Source organism: Solanum lycopersicum, chromosome 12 (assembly GCF_036512215.1).
Source record: "Solanum lycopersicum chromosome 12, SLM_r2.1".
Lineage (NCBI taxonomy): Eukaryota > Viridiplantae > Streptophyta > Magnoliopsida > Solanales > Solanaceae > Solanum > Solanum lycopersicum.
Window position 1 is genome coordinate 8,353,950 of NC_090811.1, and position 21,530 is coordinate 8,375,479.

The 21,530-nt window shown below is 33.4% G+C and overlaps 1 protein-coding gene across 3 annotated transcripts; it reads right to left on the reverse strand.

Moving 5' to 3' along the window:
• Nucleotides 1–2,096: 2,096 nt before the first annotated feature.
• Nucleotides 2,097–18,337, reverse strand: LOC101262387 (poly(ADP-ribose) glycohydrolase 1). 3 transcript variants are annotated; one of them, XM_004251933.5, is made up of 11 exons: nt 17,977–18,337; nt 17,717–17,905; nt 16,016–16,119; nt 14,265–14,469; nt 14,075–14,179; nt 6,329–6,447; nt 5,990–6,133; nt 4,086–4,221; nt 3,714–3,914; nt 3,012–3,074; nt 2,097–2,380 (listed from the first exon to the last, which is right to left on the reverse strand). In XM_004251933.5, exons 1-11 carry the CDS (start codon nt 18,223–18,225, stop codon nt 2,207–2,209), a joined length of 1,689 nt encoding a protein of 562 aa, XP_004251981.3. In that variant the 5' UTR covers nt 18,226–18,337; the 3' UTR covers nt 2,097–2,206. The 3 variants fall into 3 exon arrangements, with proteins under 3 accessions (XP_004251981.3, XP_010313991.1, XP_010313990.2); XM_010315689.4 differs by having other exon boundaries at nt 17,717–17,894; nt 17,977–18,289; XM_010315688.4 differs by lacking the exon at nt 2,097–2,380 and adding an exon at nt 2,425–2,501 and having other exon boundaries at nt 17,977–18,335.
• Nucleotides 18,338–21,530: the final 3,193 nt, after the last annotated feature.

The following is a 21,530-nucleotide window of genomic DNA, read 5'->3' on the forward strand; positions in this document are numbered from 1 at the left end:
TATGTTTAATTAATTTTATTTTATTATTATTTGAAATAAAAAGTTAATAATATTATAAATAAAAGATAAAAATATGTATATCTTTGTTATCTAATTTGATTAATATCATTTTATTACTCTTAGAATAATAAATTCATTATTTGATGTATCTATTATAAATATATGTTATATCCAACGCACTAAACACTTAGATACATGAGTATCATACAAGTACATTCATATGTATCATAGAAGTATCTATTATTACATGCATCTATTTATATTATCTAATATTAATTTTATATGATCTAATTTTGATTTCACGTATATTTTATATGTAGTATTATTAATTTGATGTATCAAATGTCAATTTCATAGGATATTCAAAACAAGTATCTTGGTTACATTGTAAGCATATACATATATCTTGAATACATGGTAAGCATATACATATAATGTGCATCTAACATACATTAATTTAGAAAGAAATCGCTTTGGCAGATTAGTATCTGGCTTATCATTAATCTGGAAAATAAATAAATAAATAAAATCAAAATTCTTCTTTAACATCTGATATTTTTTCTCATAGATACATGTAATCGTAACCAAACACTATTGCACTTGATGTGTACTTAATTACTTATTTAAACGCTTGCCTCGTAATCAGATTCTTGATTTTCCCTTATCTATAGCCAGAATACTTATTTAAACGCTTGCCTCGTAATCAGATTCTTGATTTTCCCTTATCTATAGCCAGAATTGAAACACAAATATTCTGGGCTTTTTGGTGGTAATTATGGATTCCAATTAAGTAGGAAAAATGGGTTTGAGAAACAAGTACAAAATCAAAAAATATAAAACTTAATTTGAAAACTTTTTAAAATTTTGAACATCAGAATATTATGAATTTTAACGAAGATACAAAACTAAGATGCATGAGAATAATACTAACAATAGAAACAAACAGATTATAGATTTGATATGCAAAACATGTACGGAGAGGAGGAAGGAAGAGGGAGAAGATGAAGGAAGAAAAGAGGTGGGGGAGAAACGGCAGATGTAGTAGAAATATTTTAACCTTAATTATGGAGTTTAAATTTAAGATAAAATTATTTAACACCATATTTGAGGGATTTGTATATCTGTTTAAATATTTTAATATATATGATATTAATATTAAAAGTGGTACTATGTGTAATTATTTTAAACTAAAGATAACTATAGTATATGTGATAGTAATGTATGTGTAGTTAGACAAATTTTTTTAAAAAATTTTGCAACTCCTATATATACTCATATTTTAATGGGTTAAACATGGATTTATGAAAAAGATTTTAGAATGTTTGTTATAAACTTTTGTTGTCGAACATCACAATTATATTTAGCTTAAAACAAATAAAAACTGCAGGTATACATCTTACTGTGCTTTTCCTTAATTTCTTGTTGAGGAAATTGATTGGCACTACAAAGATTAAGTCACCAGCTTATTACTTTAATCCCACATCGAGCCATGTAACGGGGTTTGTAACAAAGTTGAGCATGAAGGTGATTTGGACGCTAATAAATGGGCTCCGTAAAGAGGATTTATTGAGGCCCCAGAAGTTGTGGTATAAAACATAGAGAGGATTTTTTGGTTTCTGATTAAAAAATCCTAAAGCATACCTATTATTAGGTTCAATTTAACATATCTTTTTAAAATTTGCTCTATGAATCTTAAAAGGAAAGTAACGTTGGATCGGTGGATTTTAAAATTTGCTCTATGGAATCTTAAAGGGAAGTAAAATTGGATCGGCTTAATATTATGTGTTTTCTAATATTAGGAACTCGCTACGAAACTTAGCAGAAGCTGACTGGAAATCAATAGCCCCACCTAAGAAATACAATCATAGAGAGTTGAGATTTTGGCTTTCTAGCAGTACAGGGAAATGCCTAACTGTGTTTGGACGAAAGGGTAAAAGAACCTAGCACAACGCCTTCTGCTGTTGTAATCTACATAATGAGTAATGTTTACCTTCAGCCGGTTTCATTATGCTTGAGCCAGGAACTCATGTTTACCCTAATTGTCCTAAAAGGTCATAAATACCTCTAAGACAAGAAAAAACATCAGCCAGAGATCATCAACTCAATAACTCTCCTTTTCTTTTCGTGGGGTAGTACAAGTAAATAGGATTTAAATAGCTTATACAAGGATCATGCAACAGCACAATAATAAAAAGACCAGGATTATTTAAACATTATGAGAATTGTTAAGCAAAATATTATCATGGGAATTTAACAATGGAAGGAGCCAACCGAAGAAGCCAGCTCCAGTTTCTCCCCTCAATCTCTGGACTGAATAGTCCATCAACATATCCCAAAGCTCCCCAACAGTCCACCCCTGTGAAGAAATCCATTGAGCCACCTACAACAGGTTGTAAACAAAGAAAATTTCACAACAAAATATACACATACCCTCCCACGTCTTGGAGATGTTTCTGCTTTATCATCAGTTAGGAATATCAAGATGGGATAGCTAATAGAACCTAGCACAAAGTTGGTGATGAGCCACAGCAAGTCAAGATTTATTAATTTGCAAATCCATGCATCTATCTTTTGCACAAATATAAGGACCAATATGAAAAGGCAGTACCAACTTAGGACATACCTCAATTACCATTTCTAGCATCAGTAACATCAATTAGGGAAGGGGAATCTATCATTCAGAACTATCAGATATGTCAGTTCTTTTCTCTCAAACAATCAATAAAAGATAAAACAATGAGTGGCAAAAAGGTGAAACTACAAAGATGGTCAGGATACAAATAAGAGTGGTTGGAAAAACACAGTGAGTATTAAATTACACAAAATTATATAGCAGGTAATATCTTTTGACATAAAATGTAAAAGAAAGCACATACAGCAGTTCTGAGCTATACCAAAGATATTCACAATTAACAAAAAGAAAAACATACTACGGAAAAGAAGTTCAAAACTTATCTTGTTTTAAGCAGAAAGCCTTAAGAATATCTCATAGTAGTTTAGAAGACTAGTACCTGACCCAGCATCTGCAATGCTTCCAAGTCAAACGTATAATACATGATGAATGGTCTCAATGCCTGTGAGAAAAGAAAGGAGAGAAAAATTAGTTTTAAGGAAAAAAAAAAAACAGCAATCACGCGTCCACATCAATATAAATTCATTAAAGCACTGGTGCATGTGATGTAAAGTATGTGTGTGTGTGCATATATATATATATATATATATATATATATATATATATATACACCCTTTGTCCCAATTTATGTGACACTTTTCTTTTTTCGAGAGTCAAACAATTTAAGTTTGACCAGAAATTTGCGCATGGAATCTTCAATTTTTTTGAAATAAAACTTATATATTTGTAAACTACTTAAAAAGTACTATAAAACACAATAATTGATAATTCAAAATGTTTAAAAGATCTATGAAAATTTACGGTCGAAGTTAGACTTGTCTGAATCTCGAAATCCGAAAAGTGCCACATAAAATGGGACGGAGGGAGTATTTATATCCAGCATCCATTTAATGTGACATGATGTGTATGAAGAGTGGAGAAGTGCAGAAAAATTAAAAACTAAGACATTTGATAAAGTCTTGAACATAGAACATGAAAATTATGCCTCAAAGGACGAAAGCGAAAGACTGCTCTTTGCCTCTTATGATAGCAAAAAATGCCTGTGATAAAATGCTGGAAAAATTTCCAGGGAGAGAATAACCTGAGATGCAGCAAGCCATTGAAGCATAGCTTTAAGTTGAGGATCCCCACCGAAAGAACCACAACCCCAATTACCAGTCACAACTCCAATTTCTTGTTGATAGTCTAAATGTGAACAATAGTGTGCCTCGTGATTTCTGATCAACTGGTTAGCCAAAGTTCCCTCAATTGTTTGAGATGATGTTGAAGGATTTCCTTGAGACTATTGGACAGGGTGACAAATAGCCAAAAAAATTAGTCAAATAAAACAGATAAAATATATTGACATTGATAGTACAACTAAAGATACCGGAAAAAAGGGGGACAAAGGGGAAGAAGCAGTGAAGAAAATGAGAAAGGTAGGAGGATCTAAAAATACTAAGGGAGGTACTACCAAATGATAAACTTCAGAATGTCCAGAAGATCCTTTAACATTGGGATCATGCTGACTTCCCGTGTCTTGAAAAAACTTTTGATACTGATGACACTTTAAATGATCCAAAAAACCACAAAGAGCCTTGTTAATTTCCCTACAACGAAGTAAAGGACCCACTCTTGTCAATGGGTGAAAGGGGCCGAAAAGCACCAAGTCTGTTATGACTTTAAGAGTAAAGAGCAATTACATCTTAAGAAAGGCACAGATGTAAAAAGTACATAAACGCATACAATGTAAGAAAATAAATTGCAATTCAGCCAACTAACATGCAAGGATAGATCAAAATGGCAAGTAGAACTATGAACAGACACCCATTTGAAACCCTAAACTTGGTCAACTCATTCACCATCAAATCTACAAAATGAATTCCACTCTTAATCTAATTTCTGTAACTCCACAAGGTTTTATCAAAACGAGAATTGATCCATCGACCCTCTTCAGTATAAATGACAACAATTTCATCGATTAAAGAAACAATGATCATTCAATCCAAACAAGAATGTTATCAGCACACTTTAAATATTCTGGGCCTATCAATCAAGCATAGAGCCTATATGAGCAGATACGAAAGTCTGATGTTATTGAACAATTACTCTTCAAGCATGTTATTTTAATTCGAAGACAGAAACAAGTAGCAGAGAAAACAGAGGCTTAAGAATTCTCACTTCAAGAAAAACTTGAAAAATGATGAATAAAAATTATTCACATCCCAACGCAGTATCTTAAATTACAAATTACAAACAATGTAACACACTAGCTTGTATGCTAATTCACGAGGGAAGTGTCAGTACAACTATATTAATTACTTTGTCCAACTTAACTTGAGGCTTGGATTGTTCAAGATCAAACATCCAACAATAAAATCTACAGATGAACTTTCCAAACTCTCAAGTTTGATACAATAATCAGGAGAACAATGAAAGCAACAATTAGATTCCAACTAATTCACACAACATATAAATACAAGTATCATGAACCAAAGACGAAGCAGATATGTTCTTTATTTGATTTTATGTCTGTAAGATATGTAAAACAACTAGAAATCTTTTGAAGCTAATCGACAGGATTAATCATTTAATTGTACATCCAAATGTCAATCATTTTTTTTTTTTTGAAACTGGTAATGTTGCCAAATGTTAATCAAAGTGGATATGTAAGTTTGCAATTTTAAGCACAGCTAGAAGGACGAAGAAAAATATACCAAATACATCATTTCTAAAACTAAAATAGATTAAAAGCAGCTGATAATCTCAGTGATTTTCTTTTCATACTCCTACTAAATCAAATGACCAAAACCCAAATGGTGTAATAAAAGAAATTAGTCCCACTGGAGACATATTGTTAGATGCTGAAATACTTAGATTCAAGGTCATCCACTTCTTGTCTTGATTAAACTCACTCAATCAACATATCCCAAAAGTAAACCATCTCTTCTCTCAGGATCTTCTGGATTAAGCATTATCTGAGTTGATTCTGGTGAATTTCATGGCATAGACAAACCTGATAGGCAAGGATTTGCGTAGAAGATAGTTTCATAGAAGATCTGGATACGTACTAATTCATTCATTTCTTATAGAAGATGCAAGAGGAAAAGAATGTAAACTCCTGATTGATGTCATCTAACTGTCAGACACTTTATCTCACATCAACTCCGCAACATCAGCTCATAAACTTTTACTTCCTTCTCAGCTTTGAATATGCTAAACCTCACTAATACTTCCTAAGGAAAAAAAGGAACCCGATTGGAGCTTAAAGATCAAAGTGCTGACAGGTTGACGGCAATCTGGTTTATGGCCCAATTGACCTTGAGAGAGAATCTTACTCTGAATAAGATTTCTAAAAAGTTATTAACATGCACGTACCTTACGAGGCATTCGACCCGGTACTGCCTTTTCCCTGGGCTGCTTAGTGCATCTATTGCAATTATTCTGCTCTTACGCCTTCCATAAACATCAATTTCTTTTTTGTCCACATGGTCACCATTAAAACGGAATGAAGAAGCATATCTACACCATTCAAAAAATATTTAACATTAGATTAAAAATATTAATAAATAGTGGAACTGCAGTCAAAGGTAAAAAAAGTTCCCACAACAATTTATTGTAAAAGAGGAACTTTCAGCTAAAATAGATTGGCAAGCAACTTCAGTCATGAATTAACTTTCTTATGTAATAAGTAACAAATTCTCCATCTGAGCTCACCCGGTATAATTTGAGAACCTCTCTGTACCAACAATTTCAATTGCTTCATTGTCTGCCATGCAAGGCAAGAAAAGGATGCCAGCGATTAACTCTGGATTGATCATAAAGCGAATCTCCTCCTAACAAAGAAATTCAACAAAACATTTTAAAAATTTCGCAACAAATATGTCTCAAGGATACATATAGAGGTTGCATGAACTTAAAATGCAAATGAACAAGAGAAATGCAAATTAAATCAGCAAATTTGATATATTTAATTAAGAGACCAGTCAATAATATCTTCTTTAAATTAAGAGCCTTTGGGACGGCTCATTTTGAAAGCACTTTTGTCAAAAACAGCTTTTCAGAAAATCCTTTTGGAGAGGTAGTTTGTATTTGGCCAATTCGTATTAGAAATGATTTATTCAGTATTTGATAAGCAGTTTGCATTTCAATAATCTTTTGAAGAAATGCTTCAAATTACAAAAAGAGACAAGTATCAAGGTGCTAGCATCTTTTTCAAAATCCCTACTGCAACTGTATCGACACGTCATGGTTCTGGGTGTGGGATCCATACATGATTTGGTGAACCTACCTTGGGTACTTTGACCACATTCAATGACCGAGATATATAAATTGATTGGGTATTTGGTTTCATGTTTCTTATATATATATATATATATATATATATATATATAGAGAGAGAGAGAGAGAGAGAGAGAGAGAGAGAGAGAGAGAGGGAGAGTTATATGATGTATGAAAATGTTTTTTTTATTACAAGGTAAAAAAAATAAAATTGGTGTATATGAGGAATGAAGTTTTATTAGGTTTAAATCCAATTAACAAATCATAGTACATATAATGTCGTACTATACTTTTATTTGGCCATATCCCAACACTGGTATCTGCACCCAGATCCATACATCCGAATCCTAACATCTCTGTGATAAAACCTCTAGATCCACACCCGAATCGGATACTAGCACCCAAGTCCGAGCAACATAGTCAAGGTTCATCTTACAATTAGGATTATTTAAATGGAGAAATTATTTCAAATATTTATTATGAAAACTATAAGAAATACATATTGGATTATTTTTAATCAATAAAATATATAGTTAAACCAATAAAATAATCTTTGTTAGAATAGAAATAAGTATTTATAAGTATTTGCTACTTAGAATAGGAATAGGAATAAGAATAGAAATAGGAATAGGAATAGGAATAGGAATCCTAGTATGAAAAGGGTTCCAATGTAGTGTCAGTGTCTATAGAGTCTCAATGTAAAATTTAGATAAACAATTCAATAATACATTTCTCACATGGTATCAGAGCATTGGTGAGAACAAAAAAGTCACCATATATCTGTCAATTTCCGATGACGATTGGGACTGATTTTATCAATTTTTATTCTGTGGGTGTTGCATGAAAATCAACATCACCACGAGGCTCGGAAAGCTCCCGCGACAAAACCCCAGCCAGAACCACCGGAAAATATCACTGCACGCGCTCTCACGCGCCGATCAAAGGTGGTAGATTTCGGCGAGATCAAGCTCACGCGCCGGCGCGTGAGGGCTTTTCCGACCATATTTTTTGAGAACTTTTTCGACAGTTGGGTTCGTCCAACCATTCCGACCCAACCCATACTGCTTTTGACCAGATTCAATCACCGGTATTAGGGTTTCGGCTATTTTCAAGCTGTTTTCGGCGCGTGAGTGGTTCTCCAGTAACTTTTTTTTTGAAAAATTTTCTTCTGTTGGGGTCGCCCAGTATTTTCGAACAGAACCCAACCATTTTTCTCTAGATCCGATCGCTGGAATTAGGGTTTCGGTGATTTTTGAGCCTTTTCCGGCGAAATCAGAATTTTCATGCCACTGTGGGCAAATTCCGGCAGCTTCCAATATTTTCAAACTACTGTAGCACTTCCAACAGTTTTCGGTAGTTTCCGACGTACATACCAGTCTATGGAGAATAGACGAGGGAGAGAACGTTTTGGAAAACCTCGATCCAAGTGTAGTCATTGTCATAAACCTAGACACACTCGTGACATATGTTATATTTTGCATGGTCCAGCACCCAATTATGATCCTGTTGTTCTAAAGGAATATAGAGAGTTCCTTCGTGTATCGTGCAAATAAACAAACGTCTCCAAAAGTAGCTTCGGTTGCACAACCTCATGTTTTTGTTGCGGGTAATTCTTATACTTGTGTGTCACAGTCTAGCACTCTTGGATCATGGGTCATACACTCGGAGGCTTCTGATCATATCTCTGGTAATAAATTACTTTTGTCTGATATTGTTTATTCACAATCTCTTCCAGCTATTACTTTAGCCAATGGGATCCAAACAAAACAAAAAGGGGTTGGAAAAGTCAAAACTGTATCTTCTTTCACCCTAGACTCTGTTCTTTGTCCCTGGTTCTCCTTTTAATCTAGCATCGGTTAGTCGTTTGACGAAATCCCTACATTGTAGCATAACTTTTTTTGATGATATATTTCTCATTCAGGACCAGTACAGGACAGACGATTGGAACAAGCATGAATCACAAGACTATCTTACCACTTCTAGTTCCCTAACAGCATGCTCCGTTACAGATTCCCCATATCTAATTCACAAACATTTGGGATATCCAAGTCTATCCAAATTGCAAAAGATGGTACCTAGTTTGTCTAGAATATCCACATTAGATTGTGAGTCGTTTCAACTTGAAAAACACATTCGTGGTACATTTTCACGTAGTACTGAGGGTCGTTCAGAGTCTGTTTTTTTATTAGTTCATTTTGATATCTGGGGTCCTAGTAAAGTCAGTTCCACCTTGAGATTCCGTTATTTTGTTAATTCTATTGATGATTATTCGAGATGTACTTGGGTTTTCTTAATGAAACATCGTTTTGAGTTATTTTCCATATTCAAAGGTTTCTTTGCTGAAATACAAAATCAATTTGGTGTTTCTATTCGTACTTTCCGTAGTGATAATGCCTTAGAATACTTGTCATCCCAGTTTCAGGAATTTGTGTCTCAACACGAAATTATTCACCAAACATCTTTTCCATACACTCCTCAACAAAATGGTGTCGCAGAAAGAAATAATAGACATCTCATAGAGATTGCTCACACTGTCCTCATTCAATCCCATGTTCCGCTGCGTTTTTGGGGCGATGCAGTCCTTTCATCTTGTTATTGAATTAACAGAATGCCTTCTTCTTCGATTCAAAATCAAGTCCCACATTCCATATTGTTTCCTCAGTCACATCTCTATCCTATTCCCCCTCGTGTCTTTGGGAGCACATGCTCTGTTCATAATTTAGCCCAAAGGAAAGATAAATTAGCTCATCGTGCCCTCAAATGTGTCTTGGTTACTCTAAGGTTCAAAAAGGTTATCGTTGATATTCACATGACCTTATGTCCGCTGATGTCACATTTTTTGAGTCTCAGCCTCATTATACATCTTCTGATCATCCTGATGTATCTATGGTCTTACCCATACCTCAAGTTTTACCTGTGCCAACCTTTGAAGAATCTACAGTTACGTCTACATCTCCAGTTGTAGTGCCACCACTACTAACTTATCATCACCGTCCACGTCCAGCCCTAGTCCTAGATGATTCATGTCATGCGCCAGACCCTGCTCCTACTGCGGACTTGCCTCAACCTAGCCAACCACTTGCACTTCAAAAAGGTATACGATCCACTCGAAGTACTAACCCACATTATACCTTCTTAAGTTATCATCGTCATCCCATTCTTGACAAAATAATAATATTATGTTTTTTTTTTTAAAAAAAGTTATCATCGTCTATCATCACCCCATTATGCCTTTGTGTCATCTTTGTCCTCTATTTCCATCCCTAAAACTACAGGTGAGACACTTTCTCATTCTGGATGGAGACAGACTATGGTTGATGAGATGTCTGCTTTGCATAAAAATGGTACTTGGGAGCTTGTCTCCCTTCCTGCAGGTAAATCTACGGTTGGTTGTCGTTGGGTTTACACGGTCAAAATTGGCCCAAACGATCAAGTTGATCGACTTAAGGCTCGCCGTGTTGCCAAAGGGTATACTCAGATATTTGGACTAGATTATACTGACACTTTCGCTTTTGTGGCTAAAATAGCATTTGTCCTCCTTTTTCTATCCATGGCTGCCGTTCGTCATTGGCCTCTTTATCAGTTGGACATTAAGAATGCTTTTCTGCATGGTCATCTTGAGGAAGAAGTCTATATGGAGCAACCACCTGGCTTTGTTGCTCAGGGGGAGTACAGTAGCCTTGTATGTCGATTGCGTAGGTCACTCTATGGTCTGAAACAATCTCCTCAAGCTTGGTTTGGGAAGTTCAGCACAGTACTTCAACAGTTTGGCATGACTCATAGTGGAGCTGATCACTCGGTGTTTTATCGGCATTCTACACAAAGTCGATGTATCTATTCGTTGTTTACGTTGATGATATTGTTATCACCGGTAATGATCAAGATGATATCACTAATTTGAAGCAACATCTCTTTAAGCATTTCCAGACTAAAGACCTTAGCAGATTGAAGTATTTTCGAGGTATTGAGGTTGCTCAATCTAGTTCAGGTATAGTTATTTCCTAACGCAAGTATGCCGTAGACATTCTAAAGGTGACAGGAATGATGGGATGTAGACCTATTGACACTCCTATGGATCCAAATGTTAAACTCCTTCCAGGACAAGGGGAGCCACTTAGTATTCCTGAAAGGTACAAACGACTCATTGGAAAGTTAAATTATCTCACAGTGACTAGACTTGACATCTCTTTTCCTGTGAGTGTTGTAAGTCAGTTTATGACTTCCTCTTGTCGAAGTCATCGGGCAGCAGTGGTTCGTATTCTGCGATATATAAAGTTAGCTCCTGGGAAAGGACTACTCTTTGAGGATCAAGGTCATGAGCATATCATTGGATATACAGACGCTGATTGGGCAGGATCACCCTCTGACAGACGTTCGACATTCGGATATTGTGTTTTAGTAGGAGGTAATTTGGTGTCACGGAAGAGTAAGAAACAGAATGTGGTTGCTTGATCTAGTGTGGAATCAGAATATCAAGCAATGGCGACAGCAACTTGTGAGCTAATTTGGATCAAACAATTACTGGGAGAACTAAAATTTGGCAAAAAATTATCAGATGGAACTCATATGTGATAATCAAGCGGCTCTTCATATCACATCAAATCTAGTGTTTCATGAAAGGACTAAGCACATTGAGATTGATTGTCACTTTGTCAGAGAAAAAAATACTCTCAAGAGATACTGTTACAAAGTTTGTGAAGTCAAATTATCAGCTTGCATATATCTTCACCAAGTCCCTCATAGGTCCTCGTATTAATTATATTTGTAACAAGCTAGATACATATGATTTGTATGCACCAACTTGAGGGGGAGTGTTAGAATAGAAATAATTATTTATAAGTATTTACTACTTTGAATAGAAATAGGAATAAGAATAGAAATAGGAATAGGAATAGGAATAGAAATCCTAGTATGAAAAAGGTTCCAATGTAGTGTCTATAAATAGGGTCTCAATGTAAAATTTAGATACACAATTCAGTAATATATTTCATCACATGAATATCTAGTATTATTGATTGCATAAGAGACGAAAAAAGATTGAGATCTACAAGAAGGTTATATGGAGATTATACTGAAAATAAAGACTAACAAGTATTTCACCATTTTCCCTATGTTTCGTTCTTTTATCTTGTTTGTTTGAATACAAGAAGGAAATAAATCTCACTCAGCTCAATGAAATATTAACAATTTGATGATTAAAAGTAATAAAAGAACCCGACAAATTTCATATACCATAACAAGTTTCACAATGAAGGAAATTCTTTTGAGGTATTATTCGAAATAATTAAACTTACAACATTAAAGTTTGATCAATCTACCAAAAATAAATCTTGAAATGGGTATAGTGCAATGAAAAAGAGATCATGCATAGAGAAAAAATATTAACTTGATTCCAATAGGCGATGGCTTTGTTATCGGAAAATGCAAGAGGACGGTTAGTGGCAAGAGAGGGTAGAAAAAACGGACATGTAGCTTTGTACTTATAGTTGATGGACTATTCCAGAGAAAGATAGAGAGGGAGAGGGAGAGGGGGAGAGAGAGAGAGAGAGAGAGAGAGGAAAAAGGAACATATACAGTAGAAACCAAAAAGAAAAGAAGTGTATTTCTTTAGAAGCATTAAGTATTAAATTAAACATGCATAGTTTGATAAATATAAATAGATGGTAAGGATATTTTGGTCTTGAAAAATTATTTGTGCTTTAACTTCTACTTCTTAGAAAAAGCAGATAAAATTTTAGTTTCTTCCTAATAGCAGATTATCTATTGTGGGTGCTTCTCAAGAACACCATTTTTGTTTGTCAAACACCTCAAATAGCGCCTCCAAGAAGCTTGTCCAAACTGTCTATAATACCAAAATAGGGTTTCTCTTCTTTCAGATTCTTAGTTCTCTTTTAAAAGTTATACTCTTAATGCATATGATTATTTGGATTTTAATATCAATTATTGGTAGGGAAGTCCCCTCAGTGATGGGGACTAATAGTACAGAAAAGTGGTGCCTTTTGAATCTACTTTTCAGGAAGTGGAAAGCGGATTTACTCTGCCAGCAACAAACAAACGTTCAGCACTTCCCATGACTTTTTTCAGTCAGTTGGAACCTGGTCGAAAGGGCAGATTTCTGTATTTGGAGATTGATGCTTCAAAAAAGGGTTTGAGTGGGTTCTTTCTGGGGTTTATTATCCTAGGGATAATTCCGACAAATCACTTGTATGGCTTGAGTTGTCACTGACACAAATCTTCTTGGAACTAAAGCTTAATAAGAAGCATTGACACTTTTCTCCAATGAACCTTGAGTGTGGAAATGATTGATCGCCATATAATATACGATTTGATTGAGCCCTGAAAACTTCTTGTAGAGATCCATGGTGACATCGTTTGCAGTTGGAGCTTTGTCACCAATGCAGTCTATGATAAACACCCTGGGATCTCAGCAACACAATCTATTGTGCCCTCATATGGCCTTTACTGCTTTGCATGTACTGGGTTCTCTTCCTCTGAAATGGTTAGCATATTGTCAGAGTCCAACAAGGTTTTCATTGAGCCAAGGCCTTGTATAAGGGTTCATAAATTCTCAGAATCCCATTACTCTGCTTCAAAATTTCTCCAATTAATTCTAACTTTCCAATGTAGTTATACCTTTTGTGAGTGTTACAAACTTTTTTTCTGGATAAGGTAGATAATCTTACTGATAACTAGTACCAAGAAGGTACATAAAAAGTAAAAAACAACCATTATTATTTTGGGCGTCTCATGATTTGACACATTACATTTTATACAACTTACAAAATTTCAAATTCATTTAAAATATTTAAATTCGAAACTTTTGATATATATATATATATATATATATATATATATATATATATATATATATATATTGAAACTTGTAGTCTAAATAAGTCATAGATATATGTGTGGCTATAAATCATCTCATTAAGGGAAAACTAGAAATTTAAAAGTCACATTATTACTAAATATAGAAAGGTATCATTCATTCTTTGTTGGGACTTACTAGCAAGAAAAGTTTGTCACATACATAGGAGTACATATATGTCAAATCTAACATCTTAAACTACTACCAAATCAAATATCGTATTATAAAATGGGAAGTAGGGAGTAATAGACTAATTGTTAACAAGTATGTCAAAACATAAAACTGAAAATATGTTGAGAAATAAAAGAAACCTGTATACAGCCCCTACTGAGAGCACCACCTCCAAGATACTTGTTCGCAAAATCCACTTCAATAGCTTCACTTGATTGATCCTCAATTAAGCCTGAACTGGAAATCTATAAAGATACAGAAGGAAGTCATAACTTTGCAAACAAACATCTTCTATTCCAAAAAGGTAACAAATATAGTTTCATTTATTACCTTAAAAGGGCAAAGGGAAATACTGGATTGGCTCCAGAAATTTTCCTTAGGATAAGGAAAAGCAAATGTACCATGTTCCAGAGAAAGAACTTTACGCTCAAAGGAGATGTAGCCCGCAGGTATCAATGAGCCAATCCTCTCAAAATAGTGAAGAATGCACTTCAATTTATTTTCAAGTTTCTCGTCATACTGATCATACAGATACCTGAAAAACACGTTCTTTACCGGATGAACTTCCTTTCTGCATTTAGAAAATCTGACACATAAAATGGCATGTTGCCACCATAAAAGAGCATAAGGCAACAACTTCAGTAGATAATTTCTATAAATAGCTTCAGAACTACAAAGCCATACTCTGCTTTTTACAGGCGTGAGTTACTCCTAATATACAATAATTAGGATGCTACCCTAGACCCTTTTTTCTAGAGAAATAGCTCAGCAACCATTATCTGTCTCATATTGCTTACGTCAAACTCCTCACTAAATGATTGATATGAGTACAAAATGTCAGTATTTTGTAAAGGTCTCTATCTCAACATGCTTCGTTTGTTTACACAATTTTTTTCTCTCAAACACTTAAATGGACACTTTTCAATCAGGAAAAAACAATACTCATATCTAGAAACAGAATACATATTAAAGAAAATTCTGAATACTGAAAGAAAATGACTCATAAGTTACTTATTCACCACTCTCCATAAGATTTTCTGCTTAAGAGTTCCACAGCTTATTTGAAGACCTCAATACATCTAAACTATCTCCTACATGTTTAACAAAATGGTTAACCACATTAACCTCTTCAGAATTGTTTCTTTTAGTGCTGTTGTATTTTCTACTTATGGTGAATCCATTTTTATGAGCTGATAGTACATACTGAGGCATATGCTTTCAACTTATCAATGCTACAATTTTTTCTGGTGTTAAATGGGGCTTCTGGGGAAGTGGAACCCCTATAATATGTCTTGCTTTCTTTCATGAAAGAATCATGTATAATCTTGCTAATCAGTAAATCTAGAGTCTAGACATATTATGTGGTGCAGTATTGGTTCTTGAACTCCACCATTTAGGAGTAACCAACACAAAGAAATCTATGTTTCTATCTTGCAGTTATGTTTATGATGTACAACTTTTGCACATACAACACACACAAAAAAAAAGTGGATGGCTGAAACATGCTGGATCGAACTCAAAAGCACTGGAAAACAACAGTGGTGGGATCGTGAAAGACCACAGTACCCAGTAGGTAGAGAAGACTGCATTAGAGAACATGACATTCAACTCACCCATATTATTTCCAACACCGTTACAACAAACACAAAATATTTATGAACAAACTCTTCTCAAGTTAAAGTTATTGAAATGGAGAAGCTGTTCTTTGAGAAGAGTTGAACGATTATAACTATATCAGAATCAATTGAAGTAGGACAAAGTGAGGGGCAGTATAGCCTGCAAGTAGGCTCACGTGCTAATAAATCTGGCTTGTTTTATAGCTGATTTGGTTGGAGATTGTTAGAAATTAAGGGTTCAAATATAAAGATTACTGAAATCTGCCTCTGTTTGTGGATGCAGTTATCCTACAGCTGAAAAGAAATAAGATTATGTTGAAAACCTTAACACGGAACATAGAACACGTATATGAAAGACATGTGAAAGAACCATTGTGAGAGATAAGTACAACAGCTTTAAAAAGAATGATTTTATCATTCTCCAAGAAAAAAGATATAAAAAGATAGACAGACAATAAAACATACGCAAACATATGATCAAAGTTGATCATTGGGAGATGTTTGGCACCTCTATCATTGGTGGGGAATAGACAAAAGAAGGAACATGCAAGAAGAGCACCGACTAATTCCTGAAAGAAAAAGATTGACAATCATGATCACTTTACGCTACAAATACTTGCTGCAAAGTTAAGAATCAAATTCCAATTCACACTATAGTGCAACTTTCTCAAAATTGCAACTCATGATGACATTTTTTAAATTTCAAAGAGAACTTCACCATTCGTTCAACCGCATGGAACAATAATCTCCAGGGGGAGGGAGTGTTTATTTTCCTAGTAAAAATGTCTTGTTTACAATTCAGTGTTTGCCAGGAGTACTTTTGAGTCATTTTACTCTGTTTCATGTGAAAATTAGAGAACTATAATCTTTAGACAGTGTTTTAAGGGCAGATACTGGGAGTGGGGCAAGAAATTTTATATAAAACAAGGTGATGCATAAGTCCCACGAAATGGGTGTAAGCCCCATGGGTCTTTTAATTTTGTTAATTCTACTATTCATAAAAACAAAAGTTGAAAAAATATGATAAGCATTAAATTATAAAATTAAGAAGTCAAATGAAGTGCTAAAAATTTTAACAAACATTCTAAAAGTTCACAGTCACAAAAGAAGAAATATTCTAGAATTTCTAACAAAACCATGATTTATACAAAGTTTACAAGTAAAAGTGCCACGACCACTAATCCCAACATTTAAAGAAAAGAAATACCATCTTAGGAAGAAAATGTTATAGATAACTCCTGATAAGTAAATGAACACAAAAGCCTTTTTTTAGTTAATACTATAATTTAATATTTTTTTTCATAAGAGACTACTCAATTTTTTGTTTGAGATACAACTAAGTTACAAATAAATTAGAAAACTAAATTTAGGCTTATAAGAATGTCACAATTACATAATACAACTTGGAACTGTGTGCTATCAACAAACTAATAAATTAGAAACAATTCATATTATAATTCAATACAAAAATTACATTTGATGAATATAATATTTATAAACCATTACTCCCTGACACTTTAATATTAAATAGCAAGTTCATAATCATGATACACAAAAAGGGCAATACTATTATAAAACAAAATAGAATATCAAACAAGATTTGAAGAGAAAAAATGTAGGAAATTGAGTAATGAAGACAAAACAAAAGTTAAAACATGAAGATTCTTCATTTGAAAGGTCCCATCAAAATTACTTTCACAATACTAGGTCTACTATTTCTATCTTTTATGTCCTCAACTTCTGAAATGTGACTAATGAAGAGGGATCTTGAAGAGTCAATAGCTAGTTAATTAACTTCCACAAGGCTAATTAGTAATTACACATGATTGCACAAGAACTGTGGAGTGAGTCCCCTGTGTAGGCATTGCAAAAATCCCAAGATATGTATAGACGCTTTAGGCATAATTCTCATGAGACAAGAGCTCCATATGTTAGACCACGGCATTTTAGGAGTGCCTCATCCTGAGTTAGTCCAGGCACGTCCTAAAACATTGTTTCAACAGATCCTAATTTGCTTTAAAAGACATATTTTTGAAATTGGAATGAACTAGGTCATAAAAGAATGAAGTGATTGCTGATCATTCAAGTAGTTCTTTTATAGATCAATACTGTGAATTATCAAATAATCCTAACTGTCATTTAACCTAGCAGTAATAATCACAAAACCTGACTGAGAAAAACAATGCCCGGCTGCTGTGATTCCAATAAACGAAGACCAGTGTTGACTCCTTTAACAATTCCACCATCAGCCTTCTCATAGTGAGCCTCCAATAAGGAAGGCAACCGCAATAGCAAATCCGCCATTTTCGGCACTACTTCTTCGAACCATTTAACAGCTTCATCCCTAGGAATTAACTGCACCAACATTTCAAGTATTCAGTTCAAAAACAAACAAATCCATCTGAAGTGAAAAGTGAAAGGCTTACATCGTCAAATAAGAGAGAAAATCCGTCTGAAGCAGAAGATGAAATTGAAGAATCAGGTAGTGAAAGTGAGTTCCGAATGTCGGAGATTGCGAGGAAGAGGACATGACCGGAGTTAACATTGCTGTAATTAGCGCCTTGAGAGAGGGCTTTCAGTGCTTCAACAACTGCCGGCGGCCAGAAAAGAGAAAATGAACGGAGACGCACCGGCAAAAAGGGAAGGATTGACTTCACGTCTTCTCTATTCTCCATTGACGGACCGGACCTTAACTTTGATTCTCCACGCTTCTCTTCACATTTATCTTCAGTTATAGTTGAGAAAATTAAGGAAAAGGGCCCTAAGTCCCCTTTTTGTTTTCCGACCATTAGCTGGTTAAGTTCTCTTTAAAGTAACTAAATAAATATAGGATTATATTAATATTTTTAAAATTTTTTAATTTTTTATAAAATACAAGAAAATATAATTTTATAATTCAAACTAAATCATTTTTTTTAAAAAATCATCTTTCCTTCTCTCTTCTTTCTCTTCTTTTCTTCCTCCATGGGGGATTGTTCTTTTTTTTCCTTAGAAATTTGAAAATTCATTGTTACTCTTTCTCTTCCTCTCCAGTCCTCCATTACTCTCTCATTTTTATGGAATTGTAATCGTGTTCGATTAGAAATGGGTAAATTATTTTTTTGAAATATTTTACAGTTTTTGAAGTTTTTTTTTTATTAATGAACAATAAAAGGTTTTTGTAGATGTAAAAATTGAATAATCGACTTAATGATGTGTATTATTTATTTTTTTGAAAGAAAACCAATCAACTCAAAAAATCCTTATTTTGAGGAATGTATATGTATTGTTATCATTTAGTAAAAAGTCATTTTTTGTTGCTGCTGTTGTTCTTTTTGTGGTCGTTTTGTTGATATGATTTTAGAAATATAGTGTTGTTCAGGCGTCCAAAATATATTTTCATTTGTTGAAATATTTAGCGTATGTTGTAACATTTTAGTGATATGTTGATGCATATTCAAACAATTATCATTTGTTGTAACATCTCACTTTATGTCAACAAAATGGTCATCTGTTGCCACATAAGATTCAAATGTTGCAATAATGTGTACATTTGGATCAAACATGATTCATCTGTTGCTACATAAGATCTATATGTTGCGACAGAAATTTTATGTGTTGCAACAGTAGGGTCATATGTGGCAACATAATGTTAATTTATGGCAACAGGCTATTCATCTCTTCCAACATACTGCTATTATTATTTTGTAATGACTTGTATAATCTCAATATTTTTTATTTACCTTGTAGATGAAATGATACAAGAAGCTTCATCCATGACAACAACTCAATCTAAATGTGCCCCAACAGAAAGGATATATGTGGCAACATATGTCACAGAAAGAAGATGTGACAACATATGTCACAGAAAGAAGATATGTGGCAACATATGTCACATAAAAAAGATGTGTAGCAATATATGTCACAGAAAGAAGATATGTGGCAACATATGTCACAGAAAGAAGATATGTGGCAACATTTGTCACAGAAAAAAGATACGTGACAACATATGTCACAGAAAAAAGATATGTGGCAACATATGTCACCAAAAGGAGATGTCAACATTTTATTGTTATCAATGTGGTGTATGTGACAACATATATAACATTTGATGTAAAAAAAATTATAAAATTATATGCATTTACTCCAACAGAAAGGATATATGTGGCAACAGATGTCACACTATGAATTATCAAAAATAATTAAAAAAATAAAATAAAAAGGTATAAAAAGATCTTTTTGTTTCATATTTCAATTTTAATTTATTTTTACTAATTTTCATTTTCTTTTCTCTCTTTCCTTTCTCTCGTTCCATTATTTCTTTATAATTTAAATTGTTGTTATGTTTTCCACAACGTCAGTGATAATATATTACATTTATCTTCTACAACAAAGCGTTGTTGCCCTCATCATTTCTAGTTTATCGTTGATATCTTCTAATATAAAATACAATAGTTATTGATATTAAATAAAGACTTTTTAGTGATTTTTATCACTTATTTGTTTGTAGGATGGTTAGGTTGTTATTCCTTTTGAAATATTATCTCGAAAAAAAGTATATTTAAAGATGTACATGTTGCCACATATGACATGTCTGTTGCAATTTTTCCAACAAAATGTGCATATGTTGTCACATATGTCACTTCAAGGTTGACTTAATTGATAATTGAGCGATTTATGATTTAAAAAATGTCAAATTCAATCAACTTTAATACTTTGGACCATAATTAAGCAATAAAAATATGCTATAACTCTTGGAACAACACGATGTTATATAACTATCATATGAAGTTACTTGATCATTGTATGATGAACTAGTGATATGATAACCTTTGTAAAAATAATTGATAGAATTGAGAAAGGTTGTTATATTATACTATAATTTTGTACTTAAACATGTTGTAGGACTATATATTAGTGTTACATGTCGAATTATGTGATAATTTAATTGAATTAACCCCTCAAATACCATTTTATGGTATACATATGTTGCCACATATGACATTTCTGTTGCAATTCTTCCAACTGAACATGCATATATTGCCACATATGTCACTTTAAGAATGAGTTAATCAATAAGTTGAACGATTAATGAATGAAAAATATTAAATTGGACCAGATTTTAGTACTTTGGAACATAATTAAGCATTAAAAATATGTTATAACACTTGAAATAACGATTTATAAGGGTGTTATATAACTATCATGTGTAGTTACTTGTTCATTGTATGATGAACTAATGGTAAATGATAGTCTTTGTAAAACTAATTGATAGAATTGATTAAGGTCATTGTATTAGACCATAATCTTGTACTTAGACATGTTATAGGACTATATATTAGTGTTACATGTTGAATTAGGTGACAATTCAATTGAATTAACCCCTCAAAAGACCATTTTATGATATACATATGTTGCCACATATGACATTTCTGTTGCAATTTTCCCAACAGAATATGCATATGTTGCCACATATGACATTTCTATTGCAATTTTTCCAACCGAACGTGCATATGTTGCCACATATGTCACTTCAAGGATGACTTAATCGATAAATTGAGCAATTTAGGAATGAAAAAATGTCAAATTGGACAAAATTTTAGTACTTTAAATCATAATTAAGCAATAAAAATATGATATAACACTTAAACCAATGATTTACAATGGTATTATATAACTATCATGTCGATTGAGACATGCAAGTCATACGTTGCTACATGTCTAGCTTATATATTGCAGTTTGTGTAAGTTATATGTTGCAACATCTGTCAATTCTGTTGCTATTGAAATAACATTTTGGTTGCTACGTATGACAATAATTTATTTCAATAGTCAATTGTTGCAACATAACAATCTGTTGGTAACGCGAGTGCAAATTATTGAAAAAATTGCAGGTGCCCAAATGATGATGAATGATTTCAAAGAACTACTAATTTTACATATCAAAACAATGGTGTGTGACCCTAATCATTTATGAAGTAATTTCAATTGAGAGCAACCA